The sequence below is a fragment of the Rana temporaria genome, chromosome 9, assembly GCF_905171775.1.
Source record: "Rana temporaria chromosome 9, aRanTem1.1, whole genome shotgun sequence".
NCBI lineage: Eukaryota > Metazoa > Chordata > Amphibia > Anura > Ranidae > Rana > Rana temporaria.
In genome coordinates, this window is record NC_053497.1 from 83,934,140 (window position 1) to 83,958,690 (window position 24,551).

Below are 24,551 nucleotides of genomic sequence, written 5' to 3' on the forward strand. Positions count from 1 at the left end.
TTTTTGTAGGCCGGCCACTCCCAGATCAATGCGCTTTAAAAGGACAGCATACCTTGCCAGTGTTCTGTTGATTACTGCAGATCGTCGGGTAATGCCTCCGATGATCTGGGCGTGCGCAGTAGTGATGTCACTCTACTTGATTTGTCGAGAAGCTGGCATGACGTTAACACTGCGCATGCGCAGATCGTCTGAGGCATTATCCGATGATCAGCAAAGTGCGGAGGCACAATCTGATTGTCAAATTCTGCCTCGCTCTCTCTGCGTATAGGCGGGATGGATAATGCATCAAAAGATCAGCAGCTCAGCTGGAGTGATGTCACTACTACACATGAGCAGATCATCTGCGGCATTATCTGATGATCTGCAGTAATCGACAGAACACCGGAACTTCAGAGCTTCGTGCCAGAAACAAGGGCAGAACAATGCACGCAGGAGTGACGTCATCGCAGCCAATCACATACAGTAGCTTGAGCATGCAAACTGCAGAAGAAAGACCGGGGAAACATGCCAGCCTTCTCAATGGTGACAGAGCGCTGGAGGGCTTTGTTCCAAGGTAAGTATTTTATATTGTGCTAGTATGTGATGCATACTAGCACAATATGCCGTTCCCTTGCAGTTTTTTTTTATTTATTTTTTACAAAATCCAGGTTTGCAACTGCTTTAAAGCCAATTTTCATATATAAAAAGTTTTTCCTAAACAAATAGGCGAGTAGAAGAAGAAATAAAGTGGCAAAGAAGAGGTTACTGGCTAGTCTAGTCTTCTCATTAACCACTTCCCGCCCGGTCAATGGACAATTGATGTCCGGGAAGTGGTTGTGAAATCCTGACTGGACGTCTATTGACATCCTGCAGGATTTCATGCCGGCGCGCGCCGTGGGGGCACGCAGCGCAGCAATCGGTGGTGCAGGGTGTCAGTCTGACACCCTGTATCTCGGATCTCGGTAAAGAGCCTCAGGCGGAGGCTCTTTACCACTTGATCAGCTGTGTCCAATCACGGCTGATCACAATGTAAACAGGAAGAGCCGTTATGTACCCATTAGTACCACCCATATGTGCCCATCAGTGCCGCCTATGAGTGCCCATCAGTGCCGCCTATGAGTGCCCATCAGTGCCGCATACCAGCACCGCCTATCAGTGTCCATCAGTGCTGCCTACCAGTGTCCATCAGTGCCGCCTATCAGTGCTACCTCATCGGTGCCCATCAGTGCCACCTCATCGGTGCCACCTCATTGGTGCCCGTAAATAAAAAAATAAAACGTACTTATTTACAAAAAAATTAACAGAAAAAATAAAAACTAAATTTTTTTTCAAAATTTTCGGTATTTTTTTAGTTGTTGCGCAAAAAATAAAACTTGTAGAGGTGATCAAATACCACCAAAAGAAATCTCTATTTGTGGGAACAAAATGATAAAACAATTGTTTGGGTACAGCGTAGCATGACCGAGCAATTGTCATTCAAAGTGCGACAGCGCAGAAAGCTGAAAATTGGCTTGGGCAGGAAGCTGCGTAAGTGCCTGGTATGGAAGTGGTTAAATATCCACTATCACATTAAAATGTATGGTACATTATAGCTGGGCATTGTCCAAGCCAACTAATCCTGCAATCTTTACAGTATGTAACCTGAATAGAAGTGTCATCTATTTTAAGAGCTAGATCAATATCTTTTTAACCTAAGGTTCTGTAATCAGAATTTAAAATATTCTTGAATTTTATGTTTTAAAGATATCACATTGATACAAGAGGGTTCTTTTTTAACCGGCAAGTATCAATAGTACAACATTTTTATTACAGCAAAAAAAAGTTAAATATTTGGCCCTCGTTTGTGAAAGTGTTTTTTTTTTTTTAAATAAAGATTTACCGACAAACCAGACCAATGCATATATAATAGCGAACTACAGTAGTTAGAATGTCTAGTTTGGCCATGCCTGACAACCATTTGGTAATAGACTTGATCACGGGATCATTTAAGCGCTGATCCCAGTAGATAGTATCATGGAGATCATTACTGTATCAACATCATATATCAGAAAATTTTCACCATTAACCACTTAACCCCCGGACCATATTGCTGCCCAAAGACCAGAGCACTTTTTGCAATTCGGGACTGCGCTGCTTTAACTGACAATTGCGCGGTCGTGCGACGTGGCTCCCAAACAAAATTGGCGTCCTTTTTTTCCCACAAATAGAGCTTTCTTTTGGTGGTATTTGATCACCTCTGCGGTTTTAATTTTTTGCACTATAAACAAAAATAGAGCGACAATTTTGAAAAAAAATTATATTTTTTACCTTTTGCTGTAATAAATATCCCCCAAAATATATAAAAAAACATTTTTTTTCAGTTTAGGCCGATACGTATTCTTCTACATATATTTCGTAAAAAAAAAATCGCAATAAGCGTTTATTGATTGGTTTGCGCAAAAGTTATAGCGTTTACAAAATAGGGGGTATTTTTATGGCATTCTTATGAATATATATTTTTTACTAGTAATGGCGGCGATCAGCGTTTTTTTTTTCGGTACTGCGACATTATGGCGGACACTTCGGACACTTTTGACACATTTTTGGGACCATTGGCATTTTTATAGCGATCAGTGCTATAAAAAATGCATTGGATTACTATAAAAATGCCACTGGCAGTGAAGGGGTTAACACTAGGGGGCGGGGAAGGGGTTAAGTATGTCCCTGTGTGTTATCTTACTGTGGGGGGGGGTGGCCTCACTAGGGGAAACACTGATCCTCTGTTCATACATTGTATGAACAGAGCATCAGCATTTCCCCTGCTGACAGGACCGAGAGCTGTGTGTTTACACACACAGCTCCCGTTCCTCGCTCTGTACCGAGCGATCGCGTGTGCCCGGCGGCGATCGAGCCTAGTGGCGGCTCAAAGAGCCGCCGTATAGCTACGGGCTCTCGCCCAGGAGAGCCGACCTGCCGCCGTATAATGACGGTGCGCGGTCGGCTAGTGGTTAAAGTGTATTATTTTTTGCCTACTCCATTTAATCTGAACAGTCTTGAAGTTTGTTAAATTATTATGGGATGATCCCCACACATTTACTTCACTATGACCTGTGGGTAGGCACTACTGTGTCACAGATTTCACAGAGCCTGCCTTCTGAACTAAAGAAGTGCTGGGAGGAGGGGTTTCAGGAGGTGGACTCAGTACAGGAAACACTGCTTGCCGGCAGCAAGGTACCATGGGATATATAGTCCTTTGGAAATTGAAAGTAACAGCATAGGAGAAGCTCTGATATGATATATATAAGAAAATCATTTTGTTATCTCTGTTTCAAAAGTACAAAAAATATCCATTGATCCTATCAGAAACTCAGAACCGTTCTGTTCACTCTAATCAACCTCCTAAATTTGTATTTTTTTATTACAAAACTCCCCCCCCCCCCCCATTGTTGCGGAGATGAGGAGAGGGAAACGCACTCCAAAATAGAAAAAGGTGACTGGATAGGGCTGACACCATTTCATGTGATTTCAGTCTAGAAAGAGCACCATGTTGTCAGCCTACAACCAGAAATTAGGAGTCGAAACACACAATTATAAATGATTACTTCAACAATAAAGGAATACCAACAATATGATGAATAGGTGATGCAAGATAACTGACTATTTGCAGACATAAATAGTTATAATATATTTTTTCGGACATAAAGCTTTTAATTTGGATGCCGTTATAATAAAATAAAAATAAATTACTTTTTAGAGACTGACAGTGGTCAGAACTGTAAGTTACAGGGAAAGACGTGTTTATTGATGTACCCCCTGCATGGAACTTATAGACAATATACAGATTGAGAGTGAGAGTGATTAACCCAAATATTGTGCTGCTCATGTTCCTGTAATGTCAAGAAATGTGTTCCTTTTTATATATTTCCTGCTTTCATTTACATCATTCCTGATTCATCCTGAAGCATTTCCCTTTCTAGGATGACAATGCTTACTCACTCTTTCCTGCAAGCGCCCAAAATGGACTGCAAACAGCTGTGCCATAGCACAGAAAACTGCCAGGTTCAGCTGTAGTCACCCCAGTAAAACCGATTTTCAGATGCCGCGGGACAAGAGTCTGAAGGAAGTTCACATAATGCACACACATGAACAAACTAAAGTTAATAAAACCTTAAAAAGCATGGATACGAAGTAACTACAAACTTTATTTTCAGTGCACAATAATAGACAGAAATGGGCAAAAATCTGAAAGTGAATAAAGTAGCTGCCTATTTATCACTACTGTAGCTCTTAAAGCGGTAGTTCACCCACAATCCCATGATGTTACCATCGAGACAGGCATTGTAGCGCGAGCTACAGTATGCCTGTCCCGATTTTTTTAACCCCGTACTCACCTCGTAGTCGTCCATCGTAGATTCCGGCTCCCGCGGGGAATGGGCGTGCCTATGGAGAGGGAGGATGATTGACGGCCGGCCCTGGCACGTCACTCTCCCCGAAGACAGCCGGAGTAGGTCTCGGCTCTTCACGGCGCGTGCGCACAGGCTATGCGCACGCGTCGTGAAGACCAAGCCTATTTCGGCTATTTCCGGAGAAGCGTGACGCGCCAGAGCCGGCCGTCAATCATCCTCCGTCTCCAGAGGCACGCCCATTCCCCGGTATCTTCGATGGACGACTACAAGGTGAGTATGGGGGGAAAAAATTCGGGACAGGCATACTGTAGCTCGCGCTACAGTGCCTGATTTAAAGGTAAAAGAAAAATTTTTTTTTTTTTTTACTGTCGATAGGGTGAACCCCCGCTTTAAAATTGATTATAAAAGGTACCCTTAAAAAAAAAAAAAAAAAACACATGTCTATACTTACCTGCTCTGTGCAATGGATATGCACAGAGCGGTCGTGAACCTTCTCCTTTCAAACCTGCCTGCAGCGCTCCTGGCCCCTCCCCTCTGTCCAGTGCCCCCACGGGAAGCCTCTTCACCCAAGCCCCACTGCTGCGTCTATTGAAACAGACAGCGGGACTGGGCCCTGCCCCCCACTCCCTCATAACTGACTTTAATTGACAGCACTGGGAAAAAAAATGTCTCCTGGTGCCCCAGAAAAGCCAGCGAGACTCAGAAGTGAGGGGCGAGAAGAGCTGCAGACATGTACGGTGCTGGATTGATTGAGGGCTCAGGTAAGTAAAAGGGGGGCACCTAAACACCTAAAGCTACTGACACCTAAACATTTTTTGCCTTAAGGAATGCATGAAGGTAAAAATTGTTTAAGCTTTACAAGCACATTAAGTATAACTGATAGAGAATGACTAGGTGTCCCAGGAGCCACACATCAAGTCAATACCTGCTATATGACAGTGAATTTCCAGTCTTAAATGTTATAAGGCCCTGTGGTATTTTAAAATAGAGACCTTTTCAGTGAGAATCTCCTTCAGTTTCCTTGTAACCATTGTCACTTAGAGGAAACCTGCCACTTGAGAAGTACGAAGGCTGCCACTACTCTAACCACTTCCCGAACGCTGTATGCATCTTATGACATCCAGCAGGATAACATGCCAGCAAGCGCCTGTGAGCGCCAGCGCATCTCCGATCGTGGTAAGAAGCCTTTGACAGAGGCTTCTTACCACGTGATCAGCTGTAACCGATCACAGCTGATCATCACGTGAAACAGGTAGTGCCGGTAAACGTCATTCCTCAGTTCGCACTGACAGATCGGCGGCTCTCCCTGTCACAGGGGGGGTCTGTGCTGATAATCAGCACATTGATTATCAGCACAGCCCCCTCAGATGTGCCACAACACCTTTTAAAATGTGCCCATAAGCTGTCAGTCAGTGCCCCATAAAAACACAGATCACAGTGCCAATCAGTGCAAATATCATTGCTAATCAGTGCCCACCACAGTTCCAGTCAGTGCCCATCTTAGTGCCCAGCAGTAAAACCTGTCAGTACCTCATAATCAGTGCTGCCCATCAGTGCCACCTGTCAGTGCCAATCAGTACCGCCTATCTGCCAATCAGTGCCGCCTGTCAGTGCCCATCACAGCCGCCAGTCAGTGCTAGGCATGTGCAAAAGGGAAAAATTAGTTTTGTTTGGTTTTAATTCGTTGTTTAATTAATTTTGTTAAGTTAGATTTGTTACATGTGTTAAATTCGTTTTCGAAATTCGTTCGTTTTCGACCGAATTTAGAAAAATCTGGTCGAATTCGAAAATATTTCGACCGTTTTTGGAATTCGTTCGTTTTCGACCATATTTCGAAAAATCCGGTTGAATTCGAAAATATTTCGACCGGATTCGAAAACAAATAGTCTCTTTTCGAATAGAATTTGTTTTCGAATTCGATTATAATTTTTTTTTCGAATTCCGATCGAATTTTGTCCGCGGGTTTTCGATTCGGAATAGAAAACGTTCGTTCGGATTTGGTAAATTCGTTAATATTGCAATTCGGGAATTCGTATGCATCCGAATGTCCGAATAATGAAAAATTTGTCCGAATTTCGATTTGGAACGAAACGAAAGGCACATGCTTAGTCAGTGCCCATCACAGCCATCAGTGCTGCATATCAGTGCCCATTTCAATGGGAAAGAGCGGTGGAGGAGCACACTGCTCCTTCAGCACTCCAAAGATGCGGCTAGCAGGACTTTTGGTGCGGTCCTGCTGGTGCACCACTCCAGTGCGAAAGCCCTCTGGCTTTTATACTGGAGAAACAGCAGCCACTGTTTCAGGTCGGTTTGCAGGCGATATTTTTAGCGCAAAAACGCCCACAAACAGCCCAAGTTTGAAAGGGGTCTAAGAGGCTAATCAATAAACTTAAAGTCAGCATGAAAGCCAAGGAGCTAGCACTTTCCAAATGAGAAGTCAGTAATTGCAGCCTCACTCAGGGAAGGTTAAAGCCGAGTTTCACCCAAAAATGGAACTTCCGCTGTGGGGATTCCCCCCCTTCTGGTGTCACATTTGGCTCCTTTCAAAGGGGAGAGGAGAGCAGATACCTGTCAAATCCAGGTATTTGCATAGATTTTCCCCCGGATGTGGGAGCAATGTCTGGCAAATCGTACATCCCCCCCCCGCTGTCTTCTGGGAGACACAGGTCCCAGAAGACAGCAGGGACCAATCAGAGCATGCAGGGTGACTCACGCATGCACAGTAGGGAACCAGGAGTGAAGCCAAAAATCTTCACTGCCTGGTACCCTTACCAGGAATGGCGGCGGCAGCACCCGGGAGTTTATCCAAAGATTGGCTTCAGGTGCCAACATTGCTGGCTTCTAGGACGGGTAAGCGTCCTTATATTAAAAGTCAGCAGCTACAGTATTTGTAGCTGCTGACTTTTAATTATTATTTTTTTCGCCGGTGGAACTCTGCTTTAAGTGACAAACTATGGTTTTAAGGGAAAAAAAATGAAAGTTTATTCAAGTGTGTATTCTTAAGTTAAAGCGGATCTCCGCCGAAAAAAAAAAATTAAAAGCCAGCAGCTACAAATACTGCTGCTGCTGACTTTTAATATTAGGACACTTACCTGTTCTGGAGTCCAGCACCGTCAGCAGCAGAGAACGAGCGATCGCTCGCCACTCTGCTGCCCCCACCGCCATCCTCGGTGAGGGAACCAGGAAGTGAAGCATTGCGGCTTCACTGCCTGGTTCCCAATGGTGCATGGGCGAGTTGCGCAGCGCCGTCCTCACTGGTTCCCGCTGTGTTCTGGGAGCCGAGTGTTTCCCAGAACACAACGGGCGGGGACGGGAAGTGACGCACTACCCGCAGAATCCCCGCAGTGAGGACTCCCGGAAGTGGGTTCAAATACCAGTCTTTGACAGGTATCTGCACCCCCTTCCCCCTGAAAGGTGTCAAATGTGACACTGGAGGGGGGAGGGTTCCGATGAGCGGAAGTTCCACTTAAGGGTGGAGCTCCGCTTTAAAAAAAGAACCTTCTATTGCTTTCATTTTCTTCAAATCTCTTTTATGCTGCCTCTCTGTTAGGCTCCATTCACACCTAGGCGTTTTGACGCCCGACGCCAGACGCTATTGCAGCCTGCAATACGCTGGAGGGGTGATTTAACATTGTCAGCTATGGAGATGGTTCACATCTCCACGCCGAAAGCCGAAACGTTGTATGCCTGAAGCTCAAAACAAGTCCCTGACCCTTTTTTTTCAGGCAGCTTGCGGCGATCGGCATAGCCGACAATGTTAAATCACCCCTCCAGCGAAAACTGCGGTAAAAAACGCTGCGTTTTGTCGCGGCAAATCGCGGGACAAAACGCCAAAATTTGTCGCGGCAAATCGCAGTACAATACGCCGCTTTCAGCCCCACTGTATGTAGAAATGCAGTCTACCTCTCTTGCTCTCTCCCATGATGGCCTAGGGACTATGACATACGTTACATGACTGCAACTGCTTGTTCTAAGCAATCAATGTAAGGGGAAAAGGAGAGGTTTGGGAGCTCATGGAGGATGTTACAAGGAGGTAGAAAAACAGTAAGAAATTATTTAGTGAAAAATGGATTACAGGGCCATCAAGTATTGGATGTGTAGAAGAGCAAAAGCTTTATCAAAAGGATAATTTCGTGTCACTTTTACTCGTTCTTACAACGCTAACAAACAAACCTGCTGCTTTAGTAGGTAAGAAAAAGGTTAAAGACGATCTTCCATGTTAGATCTTTGTACCTTGTCTCTTTGCATGTTGCTTTGGGGTTTCTCTGCGATTCCATCTGGAACTCTTGTCCTTAAGAAATTCGCTATACCATTGCTCACCGGTTGCCTGGAAACAGAAGCCATTTACCCAACAGATGAGATGTATCATAACATACATTTTGAAAGCTTTACAAATATTCCTACTGCGATGTGTTGGGAAATAAAACCAGTTTCATCTGCAAGATAATTAATACCGCGTCTCTGGGAGAATATTGCTTGTTGTTGATGACAGCTGCAAACTGGGTTACCGTAGTTATTAAGATGAAAAAAGTGTTTGTGAACTGTAACTTTTAAAATGACTTTATTCCACAGAGTAACTGTATGTAAGAATACTTTACAATTATACATCAAGTAAATGGTTAACTGTTCAGAAATGTGACATACTAATAGCTCGATTTTTTCAGGTAAATATTCCATCTATCTACGTAGGGATGCATATACCATTTTTAAGCCACTAGGGGGTATCAATTCTCCACTGTACACTTTTATGGAGATTGATTCTGCTAAGCTAGACTACAGGAAAATAAAAACATACGAGTTAAAAATGCGCCAGTTTCAGGCAAGGGACTGAAATGTGTACATTAAAGTTAACAAAGTTAACTGCATAATGTCTTTAGCAAAGAGTTTTTTTTAGTATGTAAATATAAAGTTCACTAATTTTTGATGCTCCACACAGAGGTTAACTAATAACTAGCAAAGGGATTTAAAAAGTGATTTTTAACCACTTCCATACAGGGCACTTATACACCTTCCTGCCCAGACCAATTTTTAGCTTTCAGTGCTGTTGCACTTTGAATGACAATTGCGCGGTCATGCTACACTGTACCCAAACTAAATTTTTATCATTTTGTACCCACAAATAGAGCTTTCTTTTGGTGGTATTTGATCACCTCTGGGATATTTATTTTCTGCAAAAAAAATTAAAAAATTACCGAAAATTTAGAAAAAAAAAATGTTTTTCTTTGTTTCTGTTATAAAACATTGTAAATAAGTACGTTTTCTCCTTCACTGATGGGCACTGATGGTACTGCACTGACGGGCACTGATGAGGCGGCACTGATGGGCACTGATGAGGTGGCACTGATGTGGTGGCATTGATGGGCACTAATATGCGGCACTGATGGGCGGCACAGATGGGCACTGATAGGCGGCACGAATAGGCGGCATGGATGGGCTAGGATAGGTGGCACGCATGGGCACGGATAGGTGGCATGCATGGGCACAGATAGGTGGCACCCATGGGCACAGATAGGCGGCACGGACGGGCACGGATAGGCGGCACGGACGGGCACGGATAGGCGGCACGGACGGGCACGGATAGGTGGCACGGACGGGCACGGATAGGCGGCACGGATGGGCATGGATAGGCGGCATGGATGGGCACTAATAGGTGGCACGGATGGGCATAGATGGGCACTATTGTATGTGTTGTACTAATGGATGCCAATTAGTGCCAAACAATGCCTGCCAATCAGTGATGCCCATTGTGGGCACTGATTGGCATTCATTGTGGCACTGATTGGCATCCATTTTTTGTGTCCTCCTCATCCCTGGTGGTCTAGGGTGGCATCCTTTTTTTTTTTTTTTTTTTCTGGTGGTCTATATGGCCATCCCTGGTGGTCCAGTGGGCATCCCTGGTGGTCCAGTGGGCATCCTCGGGGGGGCTGTGCTGATGATAGATCAGCACAAACCCCCCCCTGTCACAGGAGCAGCCGATCGGCTCTCCTCTACTCGCGTCTGACAGACGCGAGTGAGGAAAAGCCGATTACCAGCTTTTCCTATTTACATCGTGATCAGCCGTGATTGGACACGGCTGATCACGTGGTAAAGAGTCTCCGTGAGAGACTTTTTACCTTGATCGGTGTTGCGGGGTGTCAGACTGACACCCTGCAACAACGATCGCAACAACGATCGCCGCGATACACATCCAATACTATGACGTCCAGTCAGGATTCTACAACCACTTTGCCGACGTCAATATGTCATTGGCGGCCGGCAAGTGGTTAAAGTCTTGTTTTTTTTCCTATAAAAATAAATAAACATGTTATACTTACCTGCTCTGTTGCAGTAGATTTGAACAGAGCAGCCTGGATCCTCCTCTTCTCGGGTCCCTCTACTGTGATCCTGGCCCCGCCCTCCTGTTGAGTGACCCCACAGCAAACGGCTTGCTATGGGGGCACCCGAGCCGAATCACAGCTCCCTGTGTCCATTCAGACATGGAACCCCGACCCAGCCCCGCCCTCTCTCCCCAGATTGGCTAGCTGGCTTTGATTGACAGCAACAGCAGCCCATGGCGCCACTGCTGTGTCTCAGTCAATCAGGAGGGATAGTCTCAGACGGCTAAGACAGTTGTGGACATTGCTGGAAAGAGAGGGACCTCAGGTAAATATTAGTGGAGCTGAGGGGGGCTGCTGCACACAGAATGCTTTTTATCTAAATGCATAGAATGCATTAAGATAAAAAACCTTCTGCCTTTACAACCCCTTTAATTAAAAGTGGTAAACCCAAAACCAAAGATCTAATATATTGTAGCTTACCAATCATTAGATGTGGTGGCTGCATCAATTTTCTTTCTTTTTTTTAAAGCTTTTCCTCTCTGTTTTCACCTGGTCATCCAGCCAGTAACACACCTCCTGTTTTAGGCCGGCCACAATTCAACAGGAACCAACTGAATTTCATTCCATCTATAGGCAGGCTGGTTGTACAGAAGCCAATCTTTCAATCAACTTCTATTCAACCAGCCTGTCAGTTTTGTTTTTCAATCGATCAGTGCTGCCAGCTATAGCCAGCAATGCTGATCATTGTATTTTGAGGGCAGGAAAACTCTCTCCACTGTCGGAATAAAATAACTTTGTGGGAGTGATTTCCCTGAGAACACCGAGTGTGTTGATGGGGGAATCAAAAATGATTTTGTTTTCTTTCAATCTGCTGGATTTAAAAAAGGAAAATGCATAACCTATGGCCATCCACTTTGGATGAAGGAAAACAGTGGCACCTTTAGACAGCAATGTTGTTAGTCTGGGGGGTATGGGGAGTGTTAGATTTACTAACAAATTGAAGCCAAACTCCAGCTCACACTGCAGTTACAGCATCATTTTTAAAAGTTTTACATGAATAAATCAAAGCAGATCATTGTAAGAACCCATCAGTGGTAAATGGTTTGTCTCAACACAACTGACCTACTGGCAGGATCACCAGATGAAAATAAAAGAAAGAAAGCCTAAAAAAAAGAAGCCTAACACATCATATCTAAGAATTGGTAAACTGCAATATAATAAATGTTTGTTTTTGGGTTTAAAACAACTTTAGGCTCACAGATGACTTTGTGGTTTGTGAGGAGTAAGATTTAATAACTATGGGCCAGATTCTCAAAGGCGTTACGACGGCGCAAAGCCATTTGCACCGTCGTAAGTCCTAATCTGGCCCGGCCTATCTATGCGACTGATTCTTAGAATCAGTTACGCATAGATATCCCTTAGATCTGACAAGCGTAAGGCTCTTACGCTGTCAGATCTTAAATGGATTTTTTTTTTCACGCCGCTAGGTGTCGCTGACGTCATTTTCCCCTTCGCTTATGTAAATTAGCAATTTACGACGATTCCCGAACGTACGCGCGAACGATGCAGAGAATTTACGACGTTTACGTAAGCGTAAACTTGCCCCTGCTAATATGAGGGGCAAGTTTACGTAGGTCCGTCGTATGCCATGTTAAGTATGGCGTCGGGTCAGCGTCGGCTTGTTCCGTCGGTTCCGTCGTTTTCCTAAGTCGTCCGCGAATACCACTTTCCGTCAATGATGCCCACGTCGGCGTCATTGACGTTTTCCGTCGAGAACTGGAGCATGCGCACTGGGCTATTTTAAGCCCGGCGCATGCGCAGTTCGATCGGCGCGGGGGCGCGCTTAATTTAAATACAAGCCACCTCCTTTGAATTACGTGGCCTTACGCCGGGCCAATTACACTACGTCGATGCAAATTACGGAACAAGTGCTTGGAGAATACGGCACTTGCTCCAGTAAGTTGCGGCGGCATAGTGTAAATGGCTTACGCTATGCCGCCGCAGATTCTACAAGAATCTGGCCCTTAGTAAGGTATTACAGAGTACCAGCGTGAATTGGAAAACATATGAGCGGGAGTTGTCACAGATTATTCCACAAATATCCCTTTGAGCAAGCGAGACACATTTTTATATTGTATAGAAAACAATACTAGCAAGAAGCTATTGTGGGAATCTGTCTAATGTCCACTTGCAGATGCTTGCAGGGTGGTAGAGTTTGTTACAGTAAGCCTATAGTCCATTTACCTAGCAGTAGATAGCTAAAATCAACTGGACTTGATTTGTAATGTAGAAGACACTGAGCTGCACATCCAAATAGCTTCCTCAGTGCTAATAAGTATCACAACATACCCTAGCCTTTAAAGACACACAGGTAACCCAGTCTACTGTATTTAACCCGTTTTCTACCTGTGCAAGTGGCTGGTATCAGTGGCAGGTGCAGGCCTTATGCAGCACTAGCGCTGGACCGCCGGTTGTAAAAAACAGCGCTAAGTGCTAAGCCCAGCATCTAACGTTGTGCTAATTTGTGCCCTTGTCAACATGACTTGATCTTATCCTAATGTTACACTAATAATTTACGCAAACCACCCCCCCCCCCCCCGCAAGTTTTGAGGAAAGTTTTTTTTGCAAAAAAAAATGCATTGTATATGTTAAGGTAGATTTGATGTGCAGAACCAAGATGTTGGCAAAATGAAAATATTGCAGATGTTGATTGTCTTAAGCCCTGTACACACGATCAGATATCTGATGGAATCTAATTCGATGGATTTTTTCGTCAGATATCTGATGAAGCTGACTTTCATCAGTCAAAAATCCGATCATGCCAAAACGCGGTGACGTACAACACTACGACAAGCCGGATAAAATTAAGTTTAATGCTTCCGAGCATGCGTCGACTTGATTCTGAGCATGCGTGGATTTTTGTCCGATGGAGTTCCACACAGACGATCTAATTTTTTTATCTGTTTTTCATCCATAGGAAAAATTTAATGCATGTTCTATTTTTTTTCACAGATGGAAAACAAAACGATGGGGCCCACACACGATTGATTTGTCCAATGAAAACGGTCTGTTTTCATCGGACAAACCGATCGTGTGTACATGGCTTAAGAACAAGATGTAAGCTTTTAAAGTTTGTAAACACACCTTGTTCTAATTTCTTAATTCTACTACCAAGGGACCATGAAGTCTGGCACATGTGATAATTATTCATGTTATATGAATGAAGGTGTGAATTGCCAAATAGTTGGGATAAAGACATTAAAACATGAGAGCTCATGTCGCATGACGTGTGAAAATCAATGTTTCCCTACGGGAGCCGTCATAACTGGTCCGACACAAGTCGGTCCGACTTTGAAAATGCTCCCTGCACTACTTTGGTCCGACTTTGATCCTTCTTCAATCCATTGAATATCACTGAAGTCGGATCAAAGTCGGATTGCCGTCTTGCATGATCCGACTTTGGCATGCGACTTATGCTCTGATGATCTTGAGGGGGAACTCCATGACAATTTTTTTTTTTTTTAAACCAGCATGGACTCCCCCTCTAAGAGCATATGAGGTCCTTCTGTCTGGTATGGATTTTAACAGGAACGCCGAAAAAAAAAGGCATGTGGTTCCCCCCCAAAGTCCATACCAGAGCCTTATCCGAGCACGTAGCCCGGCCGGTCAGGAAAGGGGGTGGGGACGAGAGAGCGCCCCCCCTCCTGAACCGTACCAGACTTGATGCCCTCAACATGGGGGCACCCCAAAACACCTTGCCCCCATGTTGATGAGGACAAGGGCCTCTTCCCGAAAACCCTGGTTGTTGGTTGTCGGGGTCTGCGGGGCTTATCAGAAGGGCCTGGTATGCTCTTAGAGAGGGAAACCCATGCTGTTTTTAAATTTGGTGTGGAGTTCTTCCTAAAGATTCATACCAAACAGTGCCTGGTATTGTCGGGGATCGAAGTCGAATCCCTGTTCATTGAAGTCGGACGCATTTCAGACTTCAAGTCGCAGGGCAAAGTCAGATCTAAAGTAGTACGACTGACGTGAAGAATATGCTTTTTTTTGTCTTTTAAAGCATAGTGGCCAGGTGAGAAACATATTTATTTCAAAAAGTTATTATGTATTCCTAAAACCTATACATTTGCTTTTAATGAAAGGCTAACCTTTTTTTCTGCATGTCATCATCGCTGCTGCCAACCTCATCACTGGATGAAGAATAATATGATGCTTTCAAGTAAGATCTGCCATTGTCTTTTCCTTTTCCTACAAGGATGGGGCTCTATAGTAGAAAGAAAAAAAGTACAGGTAGAAAATCCTTGAAGGCTTCTTTTTAAAAAAAATTCCAATCAATAATAAAGATTCAATGTCAGTGTATTGAACAATATCCTTGGTTGTTACAATGGTTTCGCTAGCCAGTGCCAAGATCTGAGGGATGTACGTCTTATACCATTTTTTCCACCGTAGTCTTTTTTTTTTCCAACATACTTATTAAAGTAAAAAGGAAGTAAAGAGTAGATGGGGACTGACTACTATATTCTGCTATAATTATAACAAAGAGGACATAACTATTGTGGAGATTCCAATATAAGATAACCAGCTTGTTGATCTTGCACTGGGCAGCTATTAAACAACTTATGGGCACATTGCATTTAACCTAATTTTCAGAGTTAAGCCAATTCAAGGCAAAACCACTAGTAAGCTCACCATTCCCCACTTTCTTACACATTCAGGGACTCTTGGTAACATCTCCCCTTGGAAAGTTCCCATCATAAACACCACAATGAGTGTTCTAGAGGATTACTCGGCAATTTAGCTTTTTTGCTTTGTCATGTTCTGTAAGGACCTATGAGGCCTCGTACACACGACAGAGTTTCTTGGCAGAATTCACCGAGAAACTCGGTCAAACCCGGATTCTGCCGAGAAACTCTGTCGTCTGTACACTTTTAGCCCGATGGAGCCGCCGAGGAACTCGTCGAGAAAATAGAGAACATGTTCTCTATTTTCTCGTTGTTCTATGGGAGAAGGCGGCCCGCCGAGCACCTCAGCGGCTTCATCCCTGAACTCACCGAGGAACTCGACGTGTTTGGCACGTCGAGTTCCTCGGCCGTGTGTACGGGGCCTGAGAGGTTTGCAGCCGTCCTCTTGGAAAGATCCTATTCAAAACCCCACTGAGATATAGGGCAATTAAGCTCCTTTGGTAGATGTGTTTTTTAGTGAGTCATGTCAGTGCAAACTACAGTTAAATGAGATAGCCAGGGGCGGACTGACTATTCGGGCACTCGGGCACTGTCCGGGGGCCCCATCAGGGTTGCCAGCCTGATTAAAACCAGGGACAGTATGTCAAAATCTGTGTTTTAAAAAAAAATGCGAAGACTATAGCTGCCCCGCCTCTCCAGTACCTTTTCTGTGTGTATACTGTGTATGTATACTGTATGTGTGTGTATACTGTGTGGCCCCATAATCTATTGCCTGGGGGCCCCATAATCTCTAATTGCCCGGGGGCCCCATGAGTTGTCAGTCCGCCTCTGGAGATAGCAGCCCACTTTTATTAAACAAACTTGAAGAAAACAGTCTTTCATGTTAGAATTTCTCCCACTTAGCTTCACAAAACCTTGTCAGCAAAACAGGAAAAAGTCCTAAGCCACCTGGCTATAGTTTAGCAGCACTGCTTCTCTTTTTACCAGGCCTTCTGACTGTATTGCTCACTGCTCAGCTCTTGGTTTACTCAGCATGGGCTTACAGTACAGGCCCACTCCCCGTTCTCTAGATAGGGGTTCTCCTGGCATTTTGGGCTTTGTCACATTTCTGAGACTTAGGCTGCATTCACACCTAATCGTGGCGTTTTGTCCCGCGAATTGCGGCGTCAAATTGCAGGGTCTTGTACCGTGATTTGCGGCGACAAAATGCAGCGATTTTAACCCCCATTAACCCCCAGGTCCACATCTCCTACGCCGAAGCCGCCTGAAAAAAAGGGTCCGGGACTTGTTTTGAGCTTCAGGCGTTCGGCGTTTCGGCGTTCGGGGTGGAGATGTGAACCATCTCCATAGAGGGCAATGGTATTTCTCCCCTCCAGCGTATCGCGCGTCGGGCATCGGGCGTAAATACGCCTAGGTGTGAATGGAGCCTTACAGATTCCTCCAGTCCCATAGACTCTCTGCTGGTTGTCTCAACCCTCTCAGTCTCCCAGACTCGCTCAGCTGTCCCTACTCTTAGTCCAATCTCCCCAACATGATGTACTGTCTCTTTAGTAGAACACATTTGCCTCCAGACAGGATCACACACCTGTCCTCAAACAGGAGCACACCTCCCTCCTGGCTGGAACCCTGAGCTATGCCAAAGCATTCAGTTTAACGGGCACACCCTGCTGGTCTTCAACAAGGTCTAGACAGGTTTGGAGACCTTCTCCCTCCCAAAGCACCTTGAAATCTTTAAACTGCAGAGCCCAATCTGGGAATACAAAAATCTGCAGAAAGCTGTACAGTTTTCTCCGTTCATAAGCTATACTCCACAATCCTGCATTGCTGCAAACCTGGTGTCCTTTTTTCAATCATTTTCACAGTGGCAGGGCCTAGCACTGTCATACCCACAAAGAAAATGTACTTTTTCTCTTTGCAGATACTTAATCATCATATATTAGGATCATTTGATAATTTGCAGAACTGGGTGCTGGGACATTTTCTTTGTACCACAGTAGTTAACTGCTCCAGACACATATACTTGCATCTGGTGCTCTGTCACTACTTATCCGTGTACAGAATTGATTGGGCATCTGCCACTGCTGTAACAATTAAAGTCACAGTGCAAAGCATGGGAACGTGCATAGTATTCTAACGTATAGCAGTCTCTGCTGAAATCCCCAAACTATGAAAGAATGCGGTAGGTGACCAAACTTACAAAGTTTCTTGGACTGACATGCCATTTTTTTTAAAGATCCTTTTAAAAAGATAGACATTTTGATAAATTAAAATACAAACCAAAATATCCCAAGAATTTTTCATAAAGCCTACCGAAATCTTACGGGAGTCCCGATGCACTTCATTTTCAGCTCTTGCCAACTGCTGGGGATAATTCTGTACAGCAAAGTTATCTCTCAGCGACCCTACAACAACATAGAATACACATGAATTTCTTCTGCTTAGAATACATTTATAAAACATACATTATCAAGTCGGGCAATCATCTTATTTAAACTTGCATAACTTTTGGAAATACAATGACAAATGGAAGGCTATATTATTCTGGCTTTCAGGTGCATTTCATAGTTCAGGCCAACACACTACAATCTACAGGGCTGTTGCCATTCCCATGGCCACCATGATTGCGCCTTACCACCCTGACATCATTTATGAGATGTCATTTACCCACAAATTCTGATGATACCTACCTGAACAAAATGCCCTTTGGTAAACGGAGCCAGAATTTTATGTGGATGCCCAGCAATAGTTGTCAAAACAAGAAAACAGTTTTTCAGCTTCTATGATAAAGTCTTTGGATTTCGGCTGTAGAAGTGAGATTGCTGACTGGTATAAAAGCAGACAGTACTGCTGTGTTCTAATTTTCAGAAAATCTGTCAACAGGCCAGTCTATGATACATTGATTGGTCCTACCATCCTATTGTCAACCTGTGTGGTGTGCCAACAAGTCCAGGGCCAAGTGTCATAATGTATTTATTGAAAATGGTTGTGTAAATGGTTTACCCCTTATCTAGAACATACTTTTTTTCCTTATTATAAAATGTTAATAATGCTGAAAGAAAAGCGCCGGTGCAACACACATGCACCTTGTCTCCTCCAGATTTAAAAAAAACACCGATTTTTTTTCTCACTTACATTTTTACTCCACCAACTCCTACTCCTTTTAATTGTTTTGTCAATTTGTCACAATTCCACTTACATGTATAGTTATGATCACTAAAGAGGCTTTGACTAGAAATATTTTAAAGCAAAACTCCAGGAATAAACGTTGTGTACTTGCTTCTGGTTCCATACCTTTAGCTAGAATGTTGTCCATTTGTTTTCAAAGTCCATATTTTCTGAGACAATGGATGTGCATTATTTAAATAATAGGTTTCCTTTCCTGTGATATCTGTTTTGCAAGACGGGTGGACAATATGCCATGTATTCCCCGGCCACTGGTCTTGTCCCTGTCCTGCTGTAGTTCTTTACAGTGAGCAGTGACACAATTCCATCCCTGCTCACTGCAGTGGGCAGACCCGGGAGTCAGACTCCTGGTCTGAAACACCCACTGATGCAATGTCATTAGAATGACAGCCCAGGGACTCCTGGTCTGTCCTGCCCCTATGAAGTAATGGGAGGTGGGACAGACTGGAGATCTTCTCCACACTCTCAGCTCCACGTGCCTGTGATATGCAGGCTATGTGAATGAGCACTAGGCTCAGTGTAAGTTTGCCCCTCCCCACAGTCACATGCTTTGATTGTACCCACCCACATTCAATAAAGTTTCCCTTGGCACGATAGGAACTGTAGTTTCTAAACACTGTAACACGACAGGGCAGGATCTAATGTGATCCCTGCATGTCCACCCCTCCTAGAGCCGTCAGAAGCTGGCATTTGTTTTTAATTACAGCAATGACGTCATGAATATTGTATTATACTTTTAAACCCAACCGTTTATTGCTTTATATAGGTAGGTATACTTGATTTTTGCTGGCATCCAGGAGTTCTTTAATGCTACAGAATTTTCTTGAAAAGTTACAGTAATCATTAGTACAAAAGGAATTTCACAATTGGGGTTTAACATATATTTGAACTAGAAAATGGCCTTGACCTGAAATTACACACATCAGGAACCTATTAATTCATTATAAACAGGTACCTAAACATATATAAATCATAATAAAACAGTAATCGGCCAAAACAAAGACTGTGCAGTTGTTTAACATTGCTTATTTGCGATATACGGCAGCAAGCTAAATGATGCCATATATCACTACATTTTGTTAGTATACTGTATGCAAGTACAACATAGAGTTAAAGTTTCCTGCAACTGTACTGTAATATCGTTGATGAAAGTAGTAGGCTTAAGAGCAGAAATCCCAGTGGATAAATAATTTCCAGCAGCACATGCCAGTGGGACAAGTATGAGTTGGAGAGCACTTTACTGAAATGCTAGCAATGTAACTTTAATAATAAGAAAGAATTATGTTTATATAAAGACAATGAGCAAGTTAAAATGTACGAGTTGTGGGACTTAGCAGAAATCCCCTGGAAGCCTCTCCAATTCAGCACTTTTTCCACTGTAAATCTGTTTATCTCCTTGCGAAGGCAGCAATGGTATGGAGCAAGTTCTATCGATTTGCAAGCATCAATTATTTTTAAACCTTCTCCATTTGCTAGCAATGTACAGTACATTACTTTGTGCTAAATTGCATCTTTTAAGTATTCTAAAGAACTGAAACAAAGTTAAAATTAATCCAATTGTGGCTCATGCTTAAAAGAGCAATAATCTGCTTCTTAGATCTTTTATCTAAAGAAACACAAGCTTGAAGGTGCCCATGTAACAGTCTACACTTGAATAAGTTGTCTACTTCTGGGCAGCTCTACTTATCCTAAGACTCTTTTCATCATATTTATCATAAACTCATACTCCTGTTCTTATGTAAGAAAAAAATGTAATAAAATAATAATAAAAAATAAATAAACCGATATGCATACACTGGTGTCCTTTATGTTCAGTATTTAAACAACTGCTTTCTATATTTCATTGCATCATTATTATTACTGTTATTTAAAATACATTCTGAAACAGATTTATAGATTATTTTTACTATGGGGGGGGGGGGGGGGGGGGGGGGCGGGGGGGTGTAGGGTAAGCCTGTTTTTATCTGGGTAGCCTAAAAAAGGAAAAAAATAGAAGGGGTCGAAATTTTTGCCTAGAGGGTATGGGCAAGCACAGCATGTGAGCAGATGTGTCTCATGGAGCTCCTGCTACTGACTCTTGTACTGATCATTCCACCAGCAATGATATACCTACACACAGCCATCAAGTACTTTCCGGAGTCTACTGGAGTGCCTCCATGATAACATGCAAAAACAAAGAGGAAGCTGCTGCACTCGAGGCCCAAAAGGGTGCCCAGCCTGCTCTCCCTTGTTGAGCTTGGGTGTGTTATTTGGATGTACCGTATTTATCTGCGTATAACATGCACCTTCACTTTTAGGGAAGTTTCAGGAAAATTAATAAATAAAGAACTGGGAAGCAAAATAAGGGTCAGTGCCCATCAATGCAGCCTGACATGTGCCATGAATGCAGCCTCTGAATGCAGCCTCGCCATTGCCATCAGTGCAGCCTGATCGATGCCCATTTGCAGCCTCGGAGAGGACAAGATGAGTGCCAACAGATTACGTACAGGAGAATCCCCTGTTTACGAGGTGGCCTCTTTAATACAAAGTCCTACCTCCAATCATAGAGAGAACAGTCATCCAATGGCAGCCCAGGAGACAGGACTCCCTATTACAGATGCAGCCGGGTAAACAAGAGATTCTCCTGTATGTAATCTGATGGCGCTCGTCTCGCCCCCTCCGAGGCAGCGCCAATACAGTATATATATATATATATATATATATATATATATATATATACACACACATACATACATACATACATACATACATACATATATATATATATATATATATATATATATATATATATATATATATATTTACACAATCACACACACACAAATTACCAGAGGGGGCCACATTAAACCGGAAAGCGTTTTTTATTTTTTGCGCTATAAACAAAAATAAAGCGATAATTTTGAAAAAAAAATATGAATATTTTTTACTTTTTGCGATAATAAAAATCCCCCAAAAAATATATAACATGTTTTTTCCTCAGTTTAGACCGGTACATATTCTTCTACATATTTTTGTTAAAAAATAAATAAAATAAAAAAACTGGTTTGAGCAAAAGTTATAGGGCCAGATTCAGAAAGAATGGCTTAAGTTTAGGCGGGCGTAGCGCATCTCATATACGCTACGCCGCCGTAACTTAGAGAGGCGAGTACCGTATTCACAAAGAACTTGCGCCCTAAGTTACGGCATCGTAGCGTAAATGGGCCGGCATAAGCCCGCCTAATTCAAAGTAGGCTGGTAGGGGGCGTGTTGTATGGAAATGAATCGTGACCCCACGTAAATGACGCGCCTAACGAACGGCGCATGCTCAGAATCACGTTGCAAATACTCCCTAAGATACGTCGGCGCAATGCTTTGTCGACGTGAATGTAACCTACGCCCATCCCTATTCACGTACGACTTACACAAACGACGTAAAATACGACGCTGTTCCAACGTTTCCGACATCCATACCTTAACATGACTTACCCCTGCTTTATGAGGGGTAAAGTTACGCCTTATGTAAACAGCGTATATTAATACGCCGGGCGCAAGTACGTCCGTGAATCGGCGTACCTAGCTCATTTGCATATTCAACGCGGAAATCTACGGAAGCGCCCCTAGCGGCCAGCATAAATATGCACCCAAGATACGACGGCGTAGGAGACTTACGACGGTCATATCTTGGCAACAGTGAGGCGTATCTGATTCTATGAATCAGTCACATAGATACGACGGCACACTTTCGGACTTACGACGGCGTACATGGAGATACGCCGTCGTAAGTCCTTTGTGAATCTGGCCCATAGTGTCTACAAAATAGAGGACCGTTTTATAGCATTTTTATTAATATTTTTTTTTTACTGCAATTATCTGCAATTTTTATCATGATTGCGACATTATGGCGGACACATCGGACACTTTTGACACATTTTTGGGACCATTGTGATCAGTTCTATAAAAATGCACTGGTTACTGTGAAAATGACACTGGCAGTGAAGGGGTTAACCACTAGGTGGCGCTGTAGGGGTTAAGTGTTCCCTAAGGAGTGATTCTTACTGTAGGGGGCGTGGCTTGCTGTTTATACTAACATCTCCCCGTTCTATCTCTCTGTGAGATGATCGCAAATATGCTTGCGGCAATCGAGTCTGCGGGACCCGTGGGCACCCTCACGGAGATCGAGGCGGGTGCGCGCCTGCAACAACCGCTTTTTTAAAGGGGACATACAGGTACATCCTTCTGCCTGCCTGTGCCATGCTGCAGACGTATATCTGCGTGCGGCGGGCGACAATCGGTTAATTACTGTTCCAAAAGCAAGATTTGAACAGGGTCTGTAACACACAGAGGGAAAAGATAAGGGGTGTGTAAGGCCTTGTACACACGACCGAACATGTCTGCTGAAACTGGTCCGCGGACCAGTTTCAGCAGACATGTTCGGTCGTGTGTACGGCCAACCGGACAGGTTTCCAGCGGACATTTGTCCAGCCGACCGTTTTGCAGCAGACAAATGTTTCTTAGCATGCTAAGAAACATGTCCGCTGGAGGCCTGTCCATCGGACATGTTCAGTCGTCTGTACAGACTCACCGTACATGTCCGATCGGCCGCCATCCCTCGCATGCGTCGAAGTGATTCAACGCATGCGTGGAAGCTTTGAACTTCCAGGGCCACGCAAGTCGCGGCGACGGCGTGGCCACGTCCCCGAGTATCGTGTACACGCGGATTTCTGTCTGATGGTGTGTACAACCATCAGACAGAAATCTCCGGGCGGACATGTCCGCTCAAATGGTCCGTCCGTCTGTACGAGCCCTTACACACAGGTCAGTAAAGCACAATAAAGAATGATCTCCCTCCCAAAGCAAAGATCCCCCCACCAATATAGATCTCTTTATTTCCACTATTAAATATAGGTTTTCTTTTAACTTTTATGCACACAGAGAGCTCCTTATACCTTAAAGAGTAACACCACTTTTGTTGAGAAAAACCAATCACCTCTGCGTGATCTACAGTATGTACATTGCAAGAACTTAAACAAATTTTGTTGCAGAGTCCTACCTGTTTCTGTTCCTAAGGAAAGGCTGTATGTTTCACTAAAGTCTTTGAAATACTGATTTCTGAATGGGAGTGTCTGTGTCCAACATAATCAGCTGATGCACTGACAGAGTTCTACTGAAGAAAGTTGCATCCCTTTAGAGGCAATTAACTGTTAGGCCCCGTACACACGACCAAACATGTATGCTGAAACTGGTCCGCGGGCCTGTTTCAGCATACATGTTTGGTCGTGTGTAGGCGCGAGCGGGCCGAATTCCAGCAAACATTTGCCCGCCGGGCCTTTTCCCAGCGGGCAAAAATTCCTGGACGTGTTTTAAAACCGTCCGCTGGAATCCTGCCCGCTCGGACATGTACGGTCATCAGTACAGACCTACCGTACATGTCCGAGCGCCCGCCGTCCTTCGCATGCGTCGAATGACTTCGACGCATGCGTGGAAGCCTTTAAATGGCAGGCCCGCCCACGTCGCCGCGGCGACGACGCGGACACGCCCCGCGTAGTGTTTACGCGCGGACTTCTGTACGATGGTTAGTACAACCATCGTACAGAAGCCCTCTGGCAGGGATGTACGGTGAAAACGGTCCGACGGACCGGTTTCACCGTACATGTTTGCTCGTGAGTACCCGGCCTTAGGAACCAAAAATGTAATTCCTAATGCAGAGGATACCTAAAATTTGACTTGTACCTTGATGCAGACTTCTGGGAAAATCAGTGAGCTAATCATACAAGTGGGAAATTACAGGTTGCCATATAGCATTGAATTTTAAAGAAAATTACAGCAGCTGCAGATTGAAACGGAAAGATCATTTTTCATAACATTAAAGGGTCACTAAAGGAATTTTTTTTTTTTAGCTAAATATCTTCCTTTACCCTTACTGCAGTCCTGGTTTCATGTCCTCATTGTTCGTTTTTGCTCTGATGTTGCTGTAATTCCTCTCTGTTCTGGACACTTCCTGGTTGTCTGTTTCCTGATGACCACAG

The 24,551-nt window shown here is 43.9% G+C and overlaps 1 protein-coding gene across 1 annotated transcript in view; it reads right to left on the reverse strand.

Moving 5' to 3' along the window:
* Window positions 1-24,551, reverse strand: part of NRK (Nik related kinase) — a 297,759-nt gene that overhangs the window by 75,483 nt on the left and 197,725 nt on the right. The window contains exons 20-22 of the mRNA XM_040323823.1: window positions 17,674-17,765; window positions 14,830-14,945; window positions 8,598-8,691 (exon numbers count right to left, since the gene is read on the reverse strand). Coding sequence (XP_040179757.1) covers window positions 8,598-8,691; window positions 14,830-14,945; window positions 17,674-17,765 — 302 coding nt within the window. The remainder of the gene's footprint in view (window positions 1-8,597; window positions 8,692-14,829; window positions 14,946-17,673; window positions 17,766-24,551) is intronic.